At 42.8% G+C, this 21,859-nt stretch overlaps 1 protein-coding gene across 6 annotated transcripts in view; it reads left to right on the forward strand.

Annotated features, from left to right (window-relative positions):
- The window catches only part of LOC121857172 (mucin-17-like), a 117,042-nt gene that overhangs the window by 63,155 nt on the left and 32,028 nt on the right, over positions 1-21,859 (forward strand). For all 6 annotated transcript variants that reach the window (XM_042353091.1, XM_042353090.1, XM_042353089.1 and 3 more), the window contains one exon: positions 1,488-1,607. In XM_042353091.1, coding sequence (XP_042209025.1) covers positions 1,511-1,607 — 97 coding nt within the window. In that variant the 5' untranslated portion in view covers positions 1,488-1,510. The remainder of the gene's footprint in view (positions 1-1,487; positions 1,608-21,859) is intronic.

Below are 21,859 nucleotides of genomic sequence, written 5' to 3' on the forward strand. Positions count from 1 at the left end.
ACCTGTGCTAACTAACTAACTACCACACCTGCCCTCGTTAACCTCACTCCTGCCACCCTCACACCTGTCACCCTCACTACCTCACACCTGTCACCCTCATTACCTCACTCCTGTCACCCTCACTACCTCACACCTGCCCTTCACTACCTCACACCTGCCCTTCACTACCTCACTCCTGCCCCTCACCACCTCACACCTGCCCTTCACCACCACACCTTCCCTCACTACCTCACCTCACCCTCACACCTGTCCCCTCACTACCTCACACCTGCCCTGTCACACCTGCCCTTCACTACCTCACACCTGCCCTTCACTACCTCACACCTGCCCTTCACTACCTCTCACCTGCCCCTCACTACCTCACACCTGCCCTCTCCACACCTGCACTACCTCACACCTGCCCCTCACTACCTCACACCTGCCCTTCACTACCTCACACCTGTCCCTCACTACCTCACACCTGCCCCTCACTACCTCACACCTGCCCCTCACTACCTCACACCTGCCCCTCACTACCTCACACCTGCCCTTCACTACCTCACACCTGTCCCTCACTACCTCACACCTGTCACCCTCTTAAGTAGGTAAATTTTTCTGGAATTTTCCTCTTACATAAAATTTCAGGAAAAATGTTGTTCTTAGACCGCGACTTTACCTGTTGGCCCGCCGCCCCTTTAACTCCTTAAAATATCATGCCAGACTTAAAATGCTCCTCGAAAAATGTAATGCTCTCCTAAATTGTAATGGTTCCCTAAAAATGTAATGCTGCCCTAAAAGTGTAATGCTGCCCTTAAATGTAATGCTCTCCTAAATTGTAATGTTTCCCTAAAAATATACTGTAATCCCATCCTAAATTTTGTAATTATTTTAAGGATTTATTACACTTACGATAAACATTAATTTTAAAGGCATGATTATTACATTAAAATCTGTAGGAATATAATACGTACCGGACTGTAAAATCTGAAATCCATTATGGAGGATTTTAGTCAGGATTTTGGGACCATTAAATGATTTTTGCGGAGCTTTCTAATTATTCCAACAATTTCATCCCATTTTTGCTTCCTGTTATATGAAATTAGAATATTAATGTGACTCGTAGATAAAGGCTGTGTCTATTGTAAGTACAGGTTGTATAATTTAAAAGTGCCAACTATGTACATTACAGGTGCCAGATATATAAATTACAGTTACCAGCAATGTACATTAAAGGTGCCAGCAGTGTACATTACAGGTGCTAACTATGTACATTACAGGTGCCAGATATATAAATTACAGTTACCAGCAATGTACATTAAAGGTGCCAGCAGTGTACATTACAGGTGCCAACTATGTACATTACAGGTGCCAGATATATAAATTTCAGTTACCAGCAATGTACATTAAAGGTGCCAGCAGTGTACATTACAGGTGTCAACTATGTACATTACAGGTGCCAGATATATAAATTACCACTTGAAGCTAACAACCCGTTTTCTGTTTTTCAGGCTACGTCAATGTATTAGGGGCGATGATTGGAGGAGCGTGTCAGGGTGCCACGCCCACTAGCTTGGCTCAACCAATAGGACCAGCCCTTCGCCCACCCTGGACCTCGGCGTCCATTGAAGGTTGGTAGCACTGTGTGTGGAGGGGGGAGGGGGTCCTGTTTTATACACATGGGGGGGAGGGGAGGGGAAGGAATCTTGTTTTATACACGTTTTACCCTTTGACGTAAACAGTCTGTCTCTCTCTTTCACACACACACACACCCACCTATCTGTGTTACCGTCCTCCAAATGGTAACTAACCCAGAGGTGCCAGTGACGTTTGTGCCAGCCCACTACCACAATAAGACGTGGGGGAGGGGAGGGGGAGGGACAGTGAGGAGGGTTGGGGCAAGGGAGCGACGACAAGATTGTTACCACTTGGAAATATTTGGCGGACTAAAGAGTTATTACCTGTGAAATATTTAGCTCAGTGTCAGAGAGGAGAGGGGGGATAGAGAGGACAGGGTGGAGGGGTAGAAAGGACAGGGATGACGGGGGGGGGGGTAGAGAGAACAGGAAGAATTGAATTGAATTGTTGAATTGAAACAGTTTATTTAGCCAGAAAAATACAGATACAGAGTGGATAATAATAACAATAGTAACATGGCTGAGCCAGTTGAGAACCTGAGCTCTCTTTGAGGCACCTGATATATACTATACATTTATCTCAAGGAAGTATTATGTAACATTTAGTATCATCTGGAATAGTACAATAGCATGGTAGTAATAAGAACATCTCATAGTGTTACCACGGTTATCACTTCAATATTTATTGATTTTATTATTTATTATTTTTTTATTATTATTATTGTTTTATTTATTTATTTATACATACATATTCACATACCTATACATATATACACATATATACATATATATGTATATATATATATATATATATATATATATATATATATATATATATATATATATATATATATATATATATATATATATATATATATATACACATATATATATACATATACACACACATATACATATAAATTAGAGTGGAATTTAAAAACATAAGTATAATGGGGGAGCAGTACAACCTGCGTTGTGCAGTAATAAGGTTGAACAAGAGGACAGAGCTTTCAGGATTATATCTAGTTGGCAATTATGTTTATTGCAATGCTAATTACTTATTTATTTACATGAATAATTTCCGATAAAACGGATTTGGTGGTACAATAAAAGCAGGTACTGTAAATATAGTAAGTGTTACAAGAAATATTAATACTTCGACAATAGATATTTTTTTAGAGATGATTTAAAGGAAGGGAGCGTAGTCTTTGCTCAGATGGGTGGGGGTAAGTTGTTCCATACCGTCACACCGAGATATTTTATGGAGATCTGGGACTTAGAGGAGCGCATGGGGGGTGGTCTTAGTAGCTCTGGGTGCCTTAAGTTGTATCTCTGATTATTCCGGAACTGGAAGTAATTATTGTCTAGCAAGTGATTGATAGATTTGTAAACAAAGAGGGCACAGCAGTAAGTGTTAATATCTTCGAATTTTAAAAATTTCAATATAGCAAATTTTTCGCTTGTGTGATCTGTTTTTTTCAAGTAGGTCATTGTCCGTACAACTCTCTTTTGTGCAGTAACCAGAGATTGTGTTTTTGAAGAGCCAGAGGCCCCCCATAGTGTGTGGCAGTGTATCAGGTGTTGGTAACAAGATCATGATAGATTTCTTTCATTGCTGTGAGAGTGAGTGACTGTCGAGTGTGATGCATGATACCGCACTGTTTATTGATTTTACTGTGGATGGCATGTATATGTGGTTTCTCCAGTTAAGTTTCTCATCAACAATTACTCCAAGGAATTTAGTATTTTGTTCGCATTTAAGGACTATATTACCAAGGTACAGGGGGTCCAAGTCTGGGGGTAAGTTTTTTCTTCTGTGAAAGATCGTGTAGTGGGTTTTCTCAAGATTTAGGGTCAGTTTATTACGTATTACCCAGGTCCCGACTTTAGTTAATTCAGTGTTCATAGTTCTCATCAAGGAATGGAGGTCTGAGTTGCTGGCATAGAGATTACTATCGTCTGCAAATAAGTTGTATTTTATGAGTGGGCTGGCGTGGACTATGTCATTTATGTACAACAAAAACAGTACTGGACCGAGAATTGAACCTTGGGGGACTCCATACAAGATAGGCGAGGAGTCAGATTGGTGGTTATTATAACAGACATACTGCATCCTGTTGGACAGATATGAGGTAAACCAATTGTGGGACAGGCCCCTAACGCTGTAATGTTCAAGCTTTGAAAGGAGGATGGTATGGTCGACAGTATCGAAGGCTTTAGAGAGGTCCAAGAATATACAGACTGTGAACTGACTGTCATCAAAGGAATTTAAGATGTCATTAGTAAAGGATAGCAGAGCACTCTCAGTCGACCTTCTAGCTCTAAATCCAAACTGGGAGTCTGTAAAGATGTCATTGGCATTGCAGAAGGAATTTAGTCTATTTCATGCTAGCTTTTCCAGTATCTTACTCAAGGCTGGGAGGACTGATATGGGGCGGTAGTTCTTGAAGAGACCTTTGTCCCCAGATTTTTTATATGCCGGGTGGACTTAAGCAATTTTCAGTTTATCAGGAAAGACACCACTAGTGAAGGAGGAGTTACAAATGTGGAGGAGAACAGGTAGTAATAAGTGGGCCACTTTCTTAATAATGCTCATTGGTATATTGTCTTCGCCTGCTGCTGCATCTTTGGACATTTTTATGATGGCCAGTAATTCATCTGCTGTGACAGGGGATAAGAATAGTTCATTTTGCTGTCTGTTTTGCAGGTAGGCTCTAAATTCCTCATGGTGATCAGGGATGCTCTCTGCAAGATTTTTCCCAACATTAATAAAATATTCATTGAAGTGGTTGGCAATGAGGGAGGTTTCCGTTATAACTGAATCGTTTATCATAAAAGCTGCGTGGGGGGCCGAAGGCTGAGTGTTCCTGTTCTGAATAGAATTTATGACATTCCAGGTTTTCTTACTATCGCCTGATGCTGACGAGCTTATTTGTATAATAGTTACGTCTGGTATTTCTAACTGCTTGAGTTACTCTATTTCTGATACTTCGGTAAGCATCACCGAAAGTTATGGGTCTTTTTGCAAATTTCCTTTGGAGTTTGTGTTTTTCCTTTATCATTATCTTAATTTCGCTTGTGATATAGAGTTTGGAAATGGATACAGTTTTCACTGACTTAGTCTTGAGCGGGAAGCATTTATCAAAGCAAGCATTGAAGATGCTAGAGAAGTTACAGCTGTTCACGTTAGGGTTGTTGGAGGCATAGACAAGATCCCGGTTAGCATTCATTAGGTTGTTTTAAAAAAGGAGCATGTTGTCGGCGCAGTAGTCTCTGTATTGGATTGAGACTCTACTAGACCTTTCAGGTCTTGTGGCTGTTTTATACATGGCAAAAACTGGGAAGTGATCTGAGATATTGTTATAAATAATTCCACTTGCTAGGTTGTTAGGAGTGTTGCTAGTCCAGATATGATCTATCACAGTGACAGAGGTGGCAGTTACTCTAGTGGGTTTGGTTATAGTGTTGAAGAAGAGTTTAGAATGACAGGTAGCAAGAAGGTCTAATACTGAGGTGTCAGTTTCTGATTTTAGTAGATCAAGGTTGAAATCTCCTGTGATGTAGCAGTCTTTCCTCTCTGAACTTATGATAGAGATAAGCTCCGAAAATTTATCAAGAAAATTCCTTACATTAGTGTGGGGTCTTCTGTAGATTACTCCTACTAGGATATTTCGTGTGTCGTTACGTAATTCAATGAAAACACTCTCCATGTACTCCTGAACCTTTAAATCATCTCTTACAGAAGTGTTATACTTGATATCAACATATAGGGCGACACCACCACTGTGTCGTGACGTGTTGACGCAGTGTCTATTATAATTAGGAATGTTATACAAATGGTCAATATCGTTAGTGAGTTTGGTCTCACAGAACCCAAGTACATCAAATTTGTGGTCAATGGAAGATAAACACTGATCTAAAAAGGTATCTAGATGAAGGGGAATACTGCTGATGTTATGGCTAATCAAGGAGAAGGAATGAGGTAGTAGGAGACTTGAACTAAACTCGGGAGAGTCAGGAAAGTAATAGTTACAGTTTGGGTTGGTGTAACCCAGTGAGTTTTGTAGAAAGACATCAGGATCGATATGAGGAAGTATTTTGTCGATACCATGGGGATATCAGATTCACGTTGGGAGGGCTAGTTTATTGAGCAACCTTTTACATACTGTGCAAGGCGAATCCCCAAAGCATTATAACAGACTACTGGAAAGGTTGTGGCGTTGATTGTGGTCGTTTTCAACCTTATGTATAATGAAGGGAGGCGTGTGGTGACCTGTAAGAGAACGACGTGTATGGTGACGTGTGGCGACCTGGAAGAGAACGACGTGTATGGTGACGTGTGGCGACCTGTAAGAGAACGACGTGTATGGTGACGTGTGGTGACCTGTAGGAGGAGGTATCGGGACATGGCCATGATATAGTGAGGGAAGGTATGAGAGTCGGGTCGCTATGTATTCCCAGGGGTCAGGAAGAGAGGTAAAGAGGACAGGGGGAGGTAGAGAGGTCAAGGGGGGTGGGGATGGGAGGGGGAGGTAGGTAGAGGTCAGCCGGAGGGGGGAGGGAGGAGAGGTCAGTGGGAGGGGCAGTTGTGTGTTTAATCTCGGTGTGTGTGGGCAGACGCGGGCCTCAGCAGGGAGTCTGGCGCCACAGCCACCACAACCACAACTACCACCACTGCTCCCACGAAAACCACAACTATGACAACCACAACTATGTACTACCACTGCTCCCACGAAAACCACAACTACTACTATCACAACAACCACAACTACCACTTTCTACCACAACTACTACTACTACCACCACTACTGACTCACCACCACCATAACAACCACCACTATAACCCACCCAGAGCTACCACCATCCATTTCTTATTCACCACCATTCACTAAGGCTACTACAATTACAATTAATTACTACTACTATAACCAGACAGACACACACATACGGAAGGGTAATGTTCCCTCACCCCTCGAAAGATGATGACGAGGGAGAGAAAATATCCCTATGTTTAATATGCGGGGAGGAACAAGGCTGCGGGCGAATCCTTTTCCAAGAACGACACAACAAAAGGCGATTGTTCGTCAACTCTAAATCCGGATCCATGGAGACTCACAACTGTGAATCCGGATTGTCAAGGATTCGAATGCAGGCGTGTGTGTCTGTGTGTATGTGCTCGTATCTCGGGATAACTGAACACATGTTACCTTGAAGTCTCTTTGCTATATTTGCGTCATTTTCAATCACTATTATTGTGTCGTAGCTATAGTGAACCAGGTAGGAACTTTAAGAATTCAGACGCAACGAAATTCATCAAACGTTCGTTCGTTAAATTTTCCTTGTGACTGGTAATGTATAGGGGCGTGTCTAACTGGCTGGCATAAGCTAGATGTACAATATGGCGGTCTAGACTGCCCTGAGACTTGAGGCAGATACGTCCACTTAAGCATCAGTTAGGGGACAAAAATACGTACCCTATCTTTACCAATCTCTGTGACTAGCGGGTGCTGGAGAAACAGCTTTAAGGCAGGGGTGGCACTAAAGGTTGGGTTTGGCACTCAAAGCTAGGGGTGGTACTCACGGCTGGTGCGTGACACTCAAAGGTGGTGGGGAGGCACTCAGAACTGGGGATTAAGATTACTGAAGCTGTACCTCCCTGATCTCTCTCTCTCTCTCTCTCTCTCTCTCTCTCTCTCTCTCTCTCTCTCTCTCTCTCTCTCTCTCTCTCTCATATATACAGTGTCAGTATACCTAGATGAGAGAGAGGGAACGGAACGGAAGCTCGCCAATAGAACAGAAGGCGGATAGGAACGAGAAAATTGATAGTTGGTGCAGGAAAACCCAAATTGAATTAAACAGATGACGCTAGGGAAGAAAAAACAATGCCAACAAAAAACGGGAACCCAAAAACGACGACGGATGTATAAGAGACAGTGAATTGTTGTGGGGGGGGGTGTTGTGTGTTTGTTTGGGGATTTGAATGGGATTGTCGGATTTTTTTAAATATTTGGGGATTTTTTTATTGGAGATTTTCTTTTGGGGAGGGAATTAAAGTGGGATTGGAAGGCCTGTGATGTGATTTGGGGATTTTTTTAATGGGATTATGAGGTATGTATGTAAAGGGATTTTCGGATTTATAGGAAATTATAAAAAGGATTGTAAGGGTCTGCGATGAGGATTTTTTTTAGGATTTTCAGGAGGATTTTAGGATTTTAAATAAGCTTAAAGGAGGTTTTTTTCAGGGAACTTAAATGAAGGAATTGAAGGATTTTTTAAGACCTTATTGGGATTTGAAGAAGTTGATGAGGAATTTTAGGGGATTAATGATGCTTAAAGGATTCGTACATGGCGAAAAGGATTCTCTCATTCATTTTAGCGCCACGATTTGAAACTTGTCGAGTATGGGAAAAGTTGTCGAGCGGCTGCCAGCTTTTTGACGAAAGGACGGACGGACAGACAGACAGACAGTATTTACTCCACTCCACTATTTCTAGGAGGGGGGGGGGAGTGGTAGGAGGAAGGGGGGGGAGTAGGAGTGAGAACTGAATATTTCCACATCACGTTATTTCACACCACTCCCCTCCTCCTTTTCTTGCCTCCACTCCTCACCCCCTCAGCCCTCGTCCACACCCACACCATTAAACACACCCTCCTCTTCCCTAGTACACGCCATTACACACCCCTACCTCCACCCCCACCTGCTCCCCTTCACACCCACCCCTCCACACCACAACTCTTCCTTCTTCCCAACCCCACACCCCTGCCTCCTCCACACCCACACCCCCTCCCTCCACCCCACCCCACCCCTCCCTCCACCCCACCCACACCCCCCTCCCTCCCACCCCCCTCCCCCACCCACCCACCCCTCCCTCCCACCCCACCCACCCTACACCCCACCCCCTCCCTCCACCCCACCCCCCTCCCTCCACCCCACCCCACACCCCTCCCCTCCCACCCACCCAGCCCCTCCCTCCACCCTACCCACAGCCCCTCCCTCCACCCTCCTCCACCCCCCCACCCCCTTCCTCCACCCCCCCACCCCCCTTCCTCCACCCCCTCCCTCCACCCTACCCACAGCCCCTCCCTCCACCCCTACCCACAGCCCCTCCCTCCACCCCACCCACCCCCCATTCCTCCACCCCACCCCACCCATTTCCCCACTTCCACCACCATTCCCCACCCCACCCATTCCCCCCCACCCTCCTCCACCACATCCACCCTCTTCCTCCACCCCACCCACCCATTCCCACACCCCTCCACCACACCCACCCCTCTTCCTCCACCACACCCACCCACCCCGACGTCTACAAAACTATTCAACAAAACCATTTAACTTTTATTTTTTGTTTCGCATTATTTAAGAATTTAAAAACTGAACGACCGAGCATATACAGACGTAACAAAAATATAAGACCCATTAATATAAAAACAAAAAAGACTAAAAACGACTCACTTAATCATTATCTATATATATATATATATATATATATATATATATATATATATATATATATATATATATATATATATATATATATATATATATAAAAAAAAAAGCACATACACATTTACCGTTTTCCCTTCGCTGTAAAAAACGATGTTCAAAATATATAAAAAATGGGAGGGAGTGAGCGTGTATTGTGGAGGTTGGTGTTCATTTGTGGGGGGGGGGTTCCATGTGCTGTAAATGACGGAGGAGGGGTTAGTTAGTTAGCTAGTTGTAAATGATGGGTGTTATTAATGTTGGTTGTAAATTAGTCGAGGTGTGATGTCGATTTTTTTTTGTAAATTGATAGACGATTAGTATTTAGTTGTAAAAAAGGGAGGGTATTTATGTTGACTTGTTTCTTTTGTTGTAAATCATATAGAGGGTTAGTTGTAAATGAGAGGTGCATAATTTGTAAATAAATCAGTTGAGAAATGATGTGAGAGAGTTGTTAATGTGTTGGTGTAAATGAAAAGATGATTTGTTGTAAATAGACCAAAAAAAATTCGGCAAGGAGGGAGGGAGGGGGGGAGTAGTAGTAGGTGGAGACTTGGCAGCGTTGCATAGAGGTGGCGATTAAAAGTTGCTTTTTTCTTTCTACAACACCAGTATCCTGGTGGTCCAGAGGTAGCATTCCCCTGTCACAATCATGGGCTCATGAGCCGTGGGGTCGAATCCTGGCGGATTGAGGTGTTGATTGTATGTAGAAGTCCGCGTGCTTTATTGGGCTAATGAAATATATATATATGTATATATATATATATATATATATATATATATATATATATATATATAATATATATATATATATATATATATATATATATATATATATATATATATATATATATATATATATATATATATATATATATATTTCATGTAGGCCCACAATGAAAACGTGGATAAGATAAATCTTGATAAAATCACACGGGAAAAGGGAAACAACAGAGCACCTTAGCTTTCGTCTTTATTCAAGACATCTTCAGTTGCCTCTGAAGATGTCTTGAATAAAGACGAAAGCTAAGGTGCTCCGTTGTTTCCCTTTTCCCGTGTGATTTTTTCAAGATATATATATATATATATTTAAGTTATTTTTATTTTATTTGGGCCTGAGGAAACACTATTGTTATTGTCGTTGTTTTTCTTGTTGTTGTTTTTCTTGTATTTAATTAGGCCTTTGTGTCGGTCTGAGATGAATAAATTGTAAAGTCTGAAGTCGGGTAAACCTTCTTCTTCTTCACCTGCCCCTGTTCTCCTCTTTTTCTTCCTTCTTCTTTCTCCTCCCCTTTCTCTTCCTCTTCTTAAGTTCTGCTCTTTCTCCTGACCTCCTCTTCCTCTTTGGCAATGTTCCTTCTTCTGTATAAGGCGCAACTTCAGGGGACTGGTGCAGTATAAGGTGCAGCTTCAGGAGACTGTGGTGTAGTATATGGCGCAGCTTCAGGGGACTACTGCAGTATAAGGCGCAACTTCAGGAGACTGTGGTGTAGTATAAGGCACAGCTTCAGGAGACTAGTGCAGTATAAGGTGCAGCTTCAGGAGACTGGTGCAGTATAAGGTGCAGCTTCAGGAGGCGGGAGCAGTATTTATTGCCTTGTCCCGTTAGTAATTGCTGTTTGTTGCGTCACTGTGACCTAAACCTGTACTGGGGGAGGAGAGGACTGGGGTGGGGAGGGCCGGTACTGGGGAGAGGACTGGTGCTGGGAGAGGAATTTGTACTGGGGTGGGGGTGGAGGAGGACTGGTACTGGGAGAGGAATTGGTACCGGGACTAAGAAGTAACACGAAGGTCAGTCATGATCAGTGACTCGTGTGTATGTGTGTGTCAGGTCAAGGAGTGATGTCGGAGGCTGGTGGGGTCATGACATCACCACCATCCCCACACTTTCACCACCCACACTACCCTCGCCACCACAACCCACAGCACTACCACCAACACCACTATCCACACAACCACCCACACCACTATCACCACCAATACCACTACCCACACCACCCACACACACCCACACCAACACAGCAGAGACATTCGGGGTTCACCTTACAATCAGGGTCGAAAATGAAAGTTTAAGCTATAATGAGATTTAAAGGTTAATTACCTAAGAGGTGAGGTGAGGTGTTAAGGGGGGGGGGGTAGGTCCTTGGTACACACACTGCAGGGGGCGATGATCTAACAACCCCCCACCACATCTCTTCCCTGATGATTGGTGGAAACGGGGTAGTTGTGTAGTTGAACTGTGATTGGGTGGTGATTATGGGAAGGGGGTGAGGGGTGGGTGAAGTTATGGGTAAGATTATTCGAGTGTTTAAAAAGTATGTTTATATACTACTACTACTACTACTACTTTTTTTTAAACATGGCCTCCATCCTCCCCTTATAGCCATACTTGCGCCGCCATTTTATTACTACTACTAACCTGTCACTAGGAATCGAGGGTAAGGGATGATATATGAGGGTTGAGTAGAAAGTAGTGGAAAAATATTATATTATGAACATTCCTAAAAGGCTAGTAAACAAACACACACACATATTCATCATAACACAATGTAAATCTAAAGGAATTTGCGAAAACTATCATACATACATCTAAGCCGTTCATAAATTAAGTAAAAAAAACACCTACCTACCTCCTTATTAGATCACCAAGACACGGGGCTGCTCGTGTTGTTGTGTTCGTCAGGTTTGATTTTTGTGTTTTAATGCATAAAAAAAATACCTCCACAAATGTGTGTAAGCGAACACCACTTATTCTACCTTTCATGGCGTTGTGTTGGGATTCTGGCGTAACTAGATGTGCGTAATGTGACACCTGGTTCCTCTATCTACCTGTTTGTTATTTTCATTGTTTTTATTGGGGGGGGGGTCCAATTAAGGTAATGAATAAAGTTTAGTTAATTGAAGGAACGAAAGAAAAAGAGGAATGAAAATGGGGAATTAAAACAGTGGTGGTCGTACACACACACACACACACACACACACACACACACACACACACACTGCTGGCAAAACGAGATCCTATTTACATGACTTTGATGTGTGAGTGTGAGACTACTCCTTCCTTATCCCATACCCCCCCCTTCCCATCGCTCCTCTCTCTCCCACTCCTTTTCCATTCCCCTCCCTCTCACCCCATATTTCATACCCTCTAACTCATACCTCCCCCTCCCTCCGTCAGCTCAGACCAGCAAGGTACGGGTTATTTTGTGCTACATTATGCAGATAGGAATAAGACGTCAAGATATCTCTCTCTCTCTCTCTCTCTCTCTCTCTCTCTCTCTCTCTCTTAGGTCTTCTTCGTCTACAGTTCCATACACACAAAGTTGGGATTTGAGGTTCAACACTCTCTCGCAATTTTCCGTGTATGTGTTTGGTTGTAGCTAAGATGTCGGTACAGTCTGTTAGTTGATTCTTTTTAAGAACTTTCTGCGTTTTTTTTTAAGTTTTACGATTCTTGGTAAGTAGTGATGTCTCTTTAGGAAAAAAATAAATATTACCCTTGATGTAAATTTTCCTTCCTGTAGCTGTAGTATTATTTAGTATCTACAGAATGATTAAGTTGATACGAGTGGAAGTTCCTGTGTGGTGGAAATGTAGCCGCTGTTATAGTTTTGGATTTTGAAAGCAGCACGGGTCTTGGAATTGGTATTGAAAAGAAATCTAACGAAGTAAAAAATGAAGGATTTCGTGCGCCAATAGCTGGGCTAGTTGGCGTCTCTTTTTCCGGTTATGTGTGTGTGTTTGTTTCCGGTCTTTGTATTCCGGGTGTTTTTTTGTGTGTGTGTGTGTGTTGACGGCATGTTTCAAAAGCAGGGTGGAGGCATTTAATTTGAACACAAACCAGTCGCATAAAGCCGTGTGAAGGTATTCGGACGCGGTGTAAACAAAGCGTCATCCGGTTGGCTATAACAAGACTCGATTCTTCCCGCCAGTAATGTTTTTGTTGTCTTTTCTTAAAACCGGTTTGACTGCTTATTGCCCGTTTATTATTATTATTTCTTTTATATTGTATTCTTTCATTAATTTATTATTATTATTATTGCAATGTCATATTTAATATCAAAGACACGGTTTCATGAGTGATGGTCGTGAACGGAACAGAATCGGCTGAACACCTAATGTACCAGGCAGGTCGTTCATCTGTGCGTTGAACTCAGGGTGTTCACTGACCTCCACAACGCCGCGGCAGTTCCTCCTCCTCCCGTGTTCATCTGCACACTCACTAACACGATAAGCTTTTAAAGACCCACACACAGAGGTCAACAGTAGCAGGGTGGTCAAAACATAGGTCAACCCATGATAATACTAATCGTGTTGTAGCCTTATCACCTTTCTTGAACCAACCTGAAGAATCTCCGCCACCTCAGCTTAATTCACCTGAAGATTACCCACCCTGAGACTCTTGGGGGGTGAGATGAGGTTAGGTTAGCGGTAGGGCGGTTAATCTTTATGTGATTCGTCAATTGATCTCTATTTTTGGCACTGATTCTGAAAATTTCGCTGTTACATTGTCCGTGTGTGTGTACAGGGAATCGTCATCATTATCACCTGTCATTATCACTTGTCAGTATCATCCTTTCGCGTCCTTATCACCCTCATTATCACCTCTTCATCATTATCACCCTCATTATCATTCCTCGTCATTATCATCCTTGTCACCACCACTACTCTAGTCTTTCATTATCTTCTTTGTTCTCACTGGCTGTTTTGACTCATTACTCAACCACTATCACCACCATCAATACAACTACTACCACTGTCACCACCTCTATCAGTATATCAAAACTACCACCATTATAACCACCACGACCAGTATCACCACCACTATGACTACCAGCTACCAGAATTCCGTTTACAACCAGCAACACTACTACAAATACAATTCTACAACTACAACTACTACCAAACTCCACCATCGCCACTCCTACAACCACCACCACGACTGCTACAACAACCACTACCAGTCACCACCATTACGCCTGCCAGAGTTGGTTGCACTTTGCGCTGGTGCTGCAGGGGGGTGGGGTGAGTGTGTCCTCTTCTTCCTCCTCCTCCCGCTGCTCCCGAGTCATTACTTAACCTGAACGTAGATGACTAGTAAGGGGGGGGGGATGGGGGGAATGGCCTCCCTCGTCAGATCTTAACTCTCTCTCTCTCTCTCTCCTTCCGCTCACACTGCTCCTTCCCTTCCCTCTCCCACACTCGCCCCCCCCCTTCCCCACGCTACCTCAATCTCTCTCCCCCCCTTTCCCCCCACCACCCCCTCCCACTATGTAAGTGGGAGGGGGTGGTGGGTCATCAGCCAACCCACTAATAATATACATTATGTCTAGACGGAAGCTACAACACAGGTTCCACGTGTGTGTGTGTGTGTGTGTGTGTGGAGAAGACTGTACTGTATGTAGCCAAGATGCAGCTCAAGTACAGTACCCTTCTCCAGAACACACACACACATAAAGCTTCCCTACAGTGTGGTGCCCCGGTGAAAAACTTGTGCTCCTTCGGGTGTTCTAAGGACCTACCCCAACCCCACTCTTGGATAGTTTGTGTCTAAGATAGGTAGAATAGGTCAGGTATTGCGGTACTAATTAGTCAAGTGTGTTTACAGCTAGGGGGGGGGGGTCGGGGGTTGAGGGGTCGGATCTACGTTAAATTTTCCTGGTATCGAGAAATTTGATTTAAGTTACATAAGAACATAAGAAAATAAGGAGTCTGCAATAGGCCGGTTGGCCTGTGCATGGCAGCTCCTGTCGAGAGTTACTACCACTCTCTATCATCCATGAATCTATCCAGCCTCCTTTTGAAACTTTCCAGAGTTCCCGCACTTACTACAAAGTTGCTAAGCTTGTTCCACTCGTCCACCACCCTATTTGTGAACCAGTTTCTTCCTATCTCCCTCCTAAACCTAAACTTATCCAACTTGAATCCGTTGCTCCGAGTCCTATCCTGCTCGGATATTATAAGAACTTTATCTATATCCCCTAAAAGTGACATCAAAGTTATACTGAGAGACACAACCTTACCAAGAGACGTTCACTTTGCGACCGACTGACTGACTATTAGATCAACTTTAAACTTTTTTCAAGACATTTCCATTCTCTTTCGTCGCTGTAACACTCATTGTGGGTTTAAATGAAGTATAAATCTCGAGTGAAACCCCCCCCCCTTACGTGAGGTCATCTCGGGCCCAAGATGGTCAAAGTTCACGTGAGGTCAGGTCAGCGGCAAGGAAGCAGGTGTGTGTGTGTGTGTAGTGGAGGGCAACGGTACGCTTGGGTGGCTTGCGGTCTCAAACCTGTTTCATCAGTGAGTATTAAACGTGCTGACTGATGCAACGCTGGGCCCTGAGGGGGGGGGGGGACATTTGGAAGGTAGCCAGTGTTAAATTTGTTATTGATCGTATTATTAGTATTGGTGTAGTATTATTGTAATTACACACACACACTTACGTTGATTTTGTGGTCACAGTTCTTTTTATTATTGTTGTTAACGTTAGAATTACTCGATAGCAACCAAGAATAATATTTGCCAGGGTAGAATCCATCACCAAACAACAAGACACAACACCTGTTCAGTATTTGCCAAATTTGGTTTTATGCTAAGTGTAGCATTGGTTGCTAAGCTTAATTCCTGCTAGAATCGAGCGGTGTTTGTTGCAATAGCATAATTAAATGGTAACTAAGCGACGCGACACTAAACGGTGGTGAAAAGTATTGACAATTAGAGAGTGAATTAGATGTTTCTTTTAAAGGATAAGAAATATATTTGTATTGAGAATATATTTCAACTTTAAAATGTAAATTAGTTAAGAAGAAAACATACAAAAGAAAGAAGATATTAAAGAAAACAGATGGAGAAAAAATTAAAGATTGAATTTAATGTAATACAGTTTCAAGTGGGTAATTATCTGCAGGTGATGATAAATGTAATAAGAGGTAATGTTGATGTTTAGTCCAAGGTAATAAGATAGAACTGGATGTGCTCAGGTGTCACTCATTGCCTCCACAGACCACAAGGTAAATAAGAGTTAATTAGTGTCAGGTGAGTAAACTAATAAAATTCAATTACTGGTAAGGAAGACAATCACGGGTGTTTAAATAGGCTCTAGATGGAGGGAAGGAGAGGGAGGAGGGTAGTGGAAGTGTAGGGGAGGGAGGTAGGGAAGGAGGGGAATCAGTGGAGGGAACTTTTAAAATGAATATGGCCTTTTTTGTATTAAAGTTGACGTTTAATATTAATAATACTAATAATGTTTGTATCAGTAGTAGAAATAATAGTAATAAAAGTAAGATTAATGATAAGAAAAGATAATTTAAACATTAATCATATCTTGTGATAATAATGATGATAACTACAACAATAATAGTAATACAGGGTGATACAGTACAGGTATTAGAAATTTAAGTGATAATCAGAACAATGACTAATAATAATTATAACAACCGTCATAAATAGTAGAAATAGCAATAATAACAGTAATAGTAATAATAATAATAATGTAATATAAATTAAAGTATATATTTTCCAGAGGTAAATATTCAGAGCGTTCTTGATCTCGGCTTACAGTGGCTAAGGCAGTGTGACGGTACAAAATTACATCGAGTTACAGTACTGTACTGTATTTGGATCGTCAGTCGTGTTTGTAATGCATTTATCTGTGTTAAAAGTGCGTCTGTACCTGTTCTGTTGTTTGCAGATTAAATCAGGAATATGGAATGAAAATGTTTGTTAATGCTGTAATCCTTATACTGTGCTGTACCTGTATCTGTAACTCAACATTGTTTTATATACGTCGTGCGGAGATTTCGAGTGATACAGTATATTTATTTAGTCATGGGAATTAAACTGTAATTATTATTATTATTAATTTTATTATTGTTATTATTATTTTTGTATTTTTATATTATTTTTATATTATTATTATTAACAGTATCTACAGGGTCGGGATTAAACTGGAATTATTAAGGAATAATCCACCCTAACCAGATGATCATTACGAACACTGGGTCTTTCATTTTTAAATTTAGTGAACACGCTTCCAACAAAGTGCCTCAGTCTCGTTATAAAGTGGAATGTAAAATTGCCTTAAGTGTATGTGTGCTTAAGTGTGTGTGTGGGGGGGGGGGGACCCTCTATTTACCACTTACGTAAACAAGAAAATTATATGAATTAATAAATATTTTTGTTAGTCAATATGAGTGCAATTACTGTATATACGTTTTACACTGTATGTATGTATGTATGTGTAAGTTAAGGATGTGAACGTGTGTGTGTGTGTGTGTGTGTGAACAGACGAAGAAAACTGAACAGGGTGTTAGGTGAGGTGAGGATAAGTAAGGTTTTTTAGTTTAACAAATTTATTGACAAAGCTTGGAGTACAGTTGCAGAGAGACCTGGCAGTTGTAGCATTAGTAAATATGACAAATTTTGTGACGAGATGTACCGGTATGGCCAGCATAAGGACAGAACCAGACAATGTGATGTAGTCGTGGTCAGAATTAGGCTAGGGTACAGACACATCTGGCTAGTTAGTAACGCTGTACCCATACCGGAACACTCAGCATGTAAACTTTGTGATAAACCTTTAAAGCATACACTTGAACACTATATTATTGAATGTGACACTGTCAAAATCTTCAGGCCACCTGACTTATTGTATCTTGAACTATGTAATTACTACATTGAATCAGGGGTGCTTGAGGACATTCTTGCTGTTTATCCCAAATTTGGTAGCCCACACTGATTACTCTTCAATTAGAATATGACATCCAATGTATATGAACCACTGTCTTGCATGGCAGCGAAGTAACATCACCCACATGAATCTGATCTATATATACTGCTAATGAATATGATGCACTTCTTTGTGTATTAACCTCTGTCCTGCGTGGCAGTGAACAGTGACATCACCCACATGAATCTGATCTATATATACTGTCAATGAATATGATGTATTTCTTTGTGTATGAACCTCTGTCCTGTGTGGCAGTGAGAAGGGATACCACCCTCATAGGTGAGGTTAGGTTAGGTTTTAGGGGAGAAGCCAGAAGTGGATAGACTTGAGTGTATTAGGGAAAGATGGATAGACTTGAGTGTATTAGGGAAGTTAATTACATTCGATAAGTAACCATTTGTTCCATTATACGATTGTGTTTATCAGGGGGAGTTTGTTGTACCATAAACAGAGTTCGTTACTGGATTAAATTTATTTCCGCCTTTAGAATAACTCAAGAGACACAGCTTTCCTCCATAGTTGTTTGTTTATGTAATTATCCATTTATTTCTATATACTTTCCGTTATTCTTCTATACGTGTGATTTATTTATTTATCTTGTTCTTTTATATTGTAATTCCCTTTTCTTACGTCTGTCGCTTCTCCCTGGTTTATTATTATTATTATCTCAGAATTCATTTCCTGGGACACTTAGGGGAAATTTTTTAACCCATTTGAAATTTGAAGTAAAATAATAGGAGAAATTGACAATCCAGCTTATTTAGCTGAATATTATTGTTGACTAGTTTGCTTAATGGTTGGTGAAAAGTAAAGTAGGAATTATAAATATGCTGACCACAAGACGTCAATGCATCGCCTCCCATTAACAGTTGAACGGAAGGCGGAAAGCAGTGTGTTTGTATCGTCCTGCTGGCAAAAATAAATCACATATCCGTAACACTGTGATTATTGGTATTGTTTTATTATCGCACACTCGTACTTTTTTCTTCCCCGGGGATAAATGTATTTATGCGTTTATGGGATTTTGATGGGTTAAATAATTTGAGAGTTTGTGTTACTGCCGGGTTGGTGTTTGCGTCGTGGATGGTTTTTGTTTTTTTTGCGTCACTACGTCATCACTGTCTGCATATGTTGCGTGTTTACTTCCTAATGTGTGTGTGGATGTCCGTTACTTGAGCGTGTGTTTTGGCGCACACACACACACGCACACAGCGGATGTGAGACCAAGAGCTATGATAACGTGGGAGATAACAACTGTGGCGTATATTGTGTGGTGGTGCGATAACGACAGACAGACAGACAGACGCTTGTTACCAACGATAGGGACGGACAGACAGAGACAGACAGACTGACGACAGTTACCAACGATAGCGGCAGATAGACGGTTGCCACGGCTGCGACAGATTAGCGATACCAACCAAGTTATTACAGCTAGTCCTCGATATTGACAGGTGGGTCCAAGCCACTGACGGACGACCAGCACATTAAACTAAAGGACCCAGTTTCAGGATGAAGTTTCAGACTGAATCTTATAAAGTTTCAGTGTGGAGAGCTGTGAGGAGCTTCAGCGTGAGGCATTATACGTAGCCGGAGTGAAGAATTTCGGGTGTTGGATTAAGATTGAAGGGGAGGGAGTGACGTGTAGTGGACGGTAGAGCGCCTCGCACTTCCTGGTGTGCCGCCACTGCCGCCCGCCGTCTACTCCACCTCACGTCGCCCTCACCATCATACTTTTCAATTTCCCCAGCGGGCCGACGTCTCCCTCTGAGGCTCACCCTGCATTACGTCACCTCGTCTTATCTTCTCAACCATCGTCGCCGCCGTTCATGCGTCTGTGTTACGCTTCCTCCACTTTTATTACATTTTAAATCTGAGATTCGGTATGGGTGTATTACATTACCTGGCCTGCGTGATGGACTAAAATCGGGTTTCCGTAATATTCAGTTGTTGGTGGTCGTGAGCGATGCTTTGTGGGACGTGGCTGCTATGCATGACGTTATCCACGCCCCCATTCAACATTCTCCCCCATGATTGGTCATCAGGCGTCCCATGAAGGCCTGGCTCCTCCCACCTACCGTCAGCGTGGGCGGAGCTTGTGTTTTTATCTCCCGCAAGACAGCGGTTAATAGAATCTCACAGAATTAATAGATCTTTTTCATGGCGCCTCGCTAATGTATGGGTCGGTCAGGGGTGAACGACGCCTACTTATCTACGGTGTAATTAACAGGACCGTATTATTATTGCTGCTGAATTTGTAATGTTCCATAAAAAAGGCACTTCTGATGGGGCGTTTTTGCATACTATTCATGCACGGAAACCGGCTTTAGCGAAAATTTGGCCGTCGTGAAATTTTAACGGGTTGAGTGGAGGCATCGACCTATAGTACACACATCGCGCATTCCAGACTCCGCCAACTTTTGACAAATTGTGTTTTTTTTCCGGTGGGTGTGATAAGGCGCCGCGTGGCCTCACCATGGCAACGCTCTGCTCTACCAGGGAAACTCTCCGCTAGTTTGCGCCGCTAATGTTCCTTTGAAATGCCTTAAATAGAGCGAGGTCATTGGTGATACGTACCAGCTAACCTTGTTGGTGCTGTCCCGTCCGGAGTGACTGGAAGGCGCACACTGCCACCACGGTCAAGATGTTCCTCTTGTTTGAATTCAGCCGTGTTTGTGTCTCGCCTGTGTCCGTATGTCAGTCTCACTCTGCCCATGTCATTCTCTCTGTCCGTATGTCAGTCTCACTCTGCCCGTGTCATTCTCTCTGTCCGTATGTCAGTCTCACTCTGCCCGTGTCATTCTCTCTGTCCGTATGTCAGTCTCACTCTGCCCATGTCATTCTCTCTGTCCGTATGTCAGTCTCACTCTGCCCGTGTCATTCTCTGTCCGTATGTCTCATGTCATGTCCGTATCATGTCATGTCAGTCTCCTCTGTCCTCTGTGTCCTCAGTCTCACTCTGCCCGTGTCATTCTCCCCCCGTATGTCAGTCTCACTCTGCCCGTGTCATTCTCTGTGTCCGTATGTCAGTTTCTTTCTGCCCGTGTCATTCTCCCCTGTGTCCCTGTCAGTCTCACTCTGTGTCATTCTCTCCTGTGTCTGTTGTCAGTCCCCTGTGCCCGTGTCATTCTCTGTGTCCAGTGTGTCATGTCTCTCACTGCCCGTGTCATTCTCCCTGTGTCCGTGTGTCAGTCTCACTCTGCCCGTGTCATTCTCTGTGTGTATGTCGTCTCACTCTGCCCGTGTCATTCTCTCCCTGTGTCCGTGTCAGTCTCCTCTGCCCGTGTCTCTCTGTGTCCGTATGTGTCTCACTGCCCGTGTCATTCTCTCCCTGTGTCCGTGTGTCAGTCTCACTGCCCGTGTCATTCTCTCCCTGTGTCCGTATGTCAGTCTCACTGCCCGTGTCATTCTCTGTGTCCGTATGTCAGTCTCACTGCCCGTGTCATTTTCTCCCTGTGTCCGTATGTCAGTCTCGCTGTGTCCGTATATCAATCCGCGTCCATCCGTATGTCAAGTCCTACTGTCAGGACAAACACTAAAAAAAACAACCCTCAAAAGCGAGTAGTAATTCTGACATCACTCTTGTTTGTTTACCTAAGTCGTTCACTGTGAAATACCGTATAGTAAAAATGATCGTTGTAGCCAGTCACTGTTTTACGTCCTGCAGCGTATAATATTAAAGGTTAATTTATATGATGCGTTGTGAGTGTGGCTGCTTCATCTCTGGTTGCTAAGATACACATTGTTTTACTGTGTGTGTGTGTAAAGATTATTGATGAGGAGAATATATTTATAAAACGCCCATCACCACCACCTGTACGCCCATCACCACCACCTGTACGCCCACACCACACCTGTACGCCCATCACCACCACCTGTACGCCCACACCTGCACGCTCATCATCACCACCTGTACGCCCACACCACCACCTGCACGCTCATCATCACAACCTGTACACCCATCACCACCACCTATACCCCCATCACCACCTGCACGCTCACAACCTCCCTCAGACGCCCACATAAACGTCT

This window comes from Homarus americanus, unplaced genomic scaffold, assembly GCF_018991925.1.
Source record: "Homarus americanus isolate GMGI-L3 unplaced genomic scaffold, GMGI_Hamer_2.0 scaffold20465, whole genome shotgun sequence".
In the NCBI taxonomy this organism is placed as follows: domain Eukaryota; kingdom Metazoa; phylum Arthropoda; class Malacostraca; order Decapoda; family Nephropidae; genus Homarus; species Homarus americanus.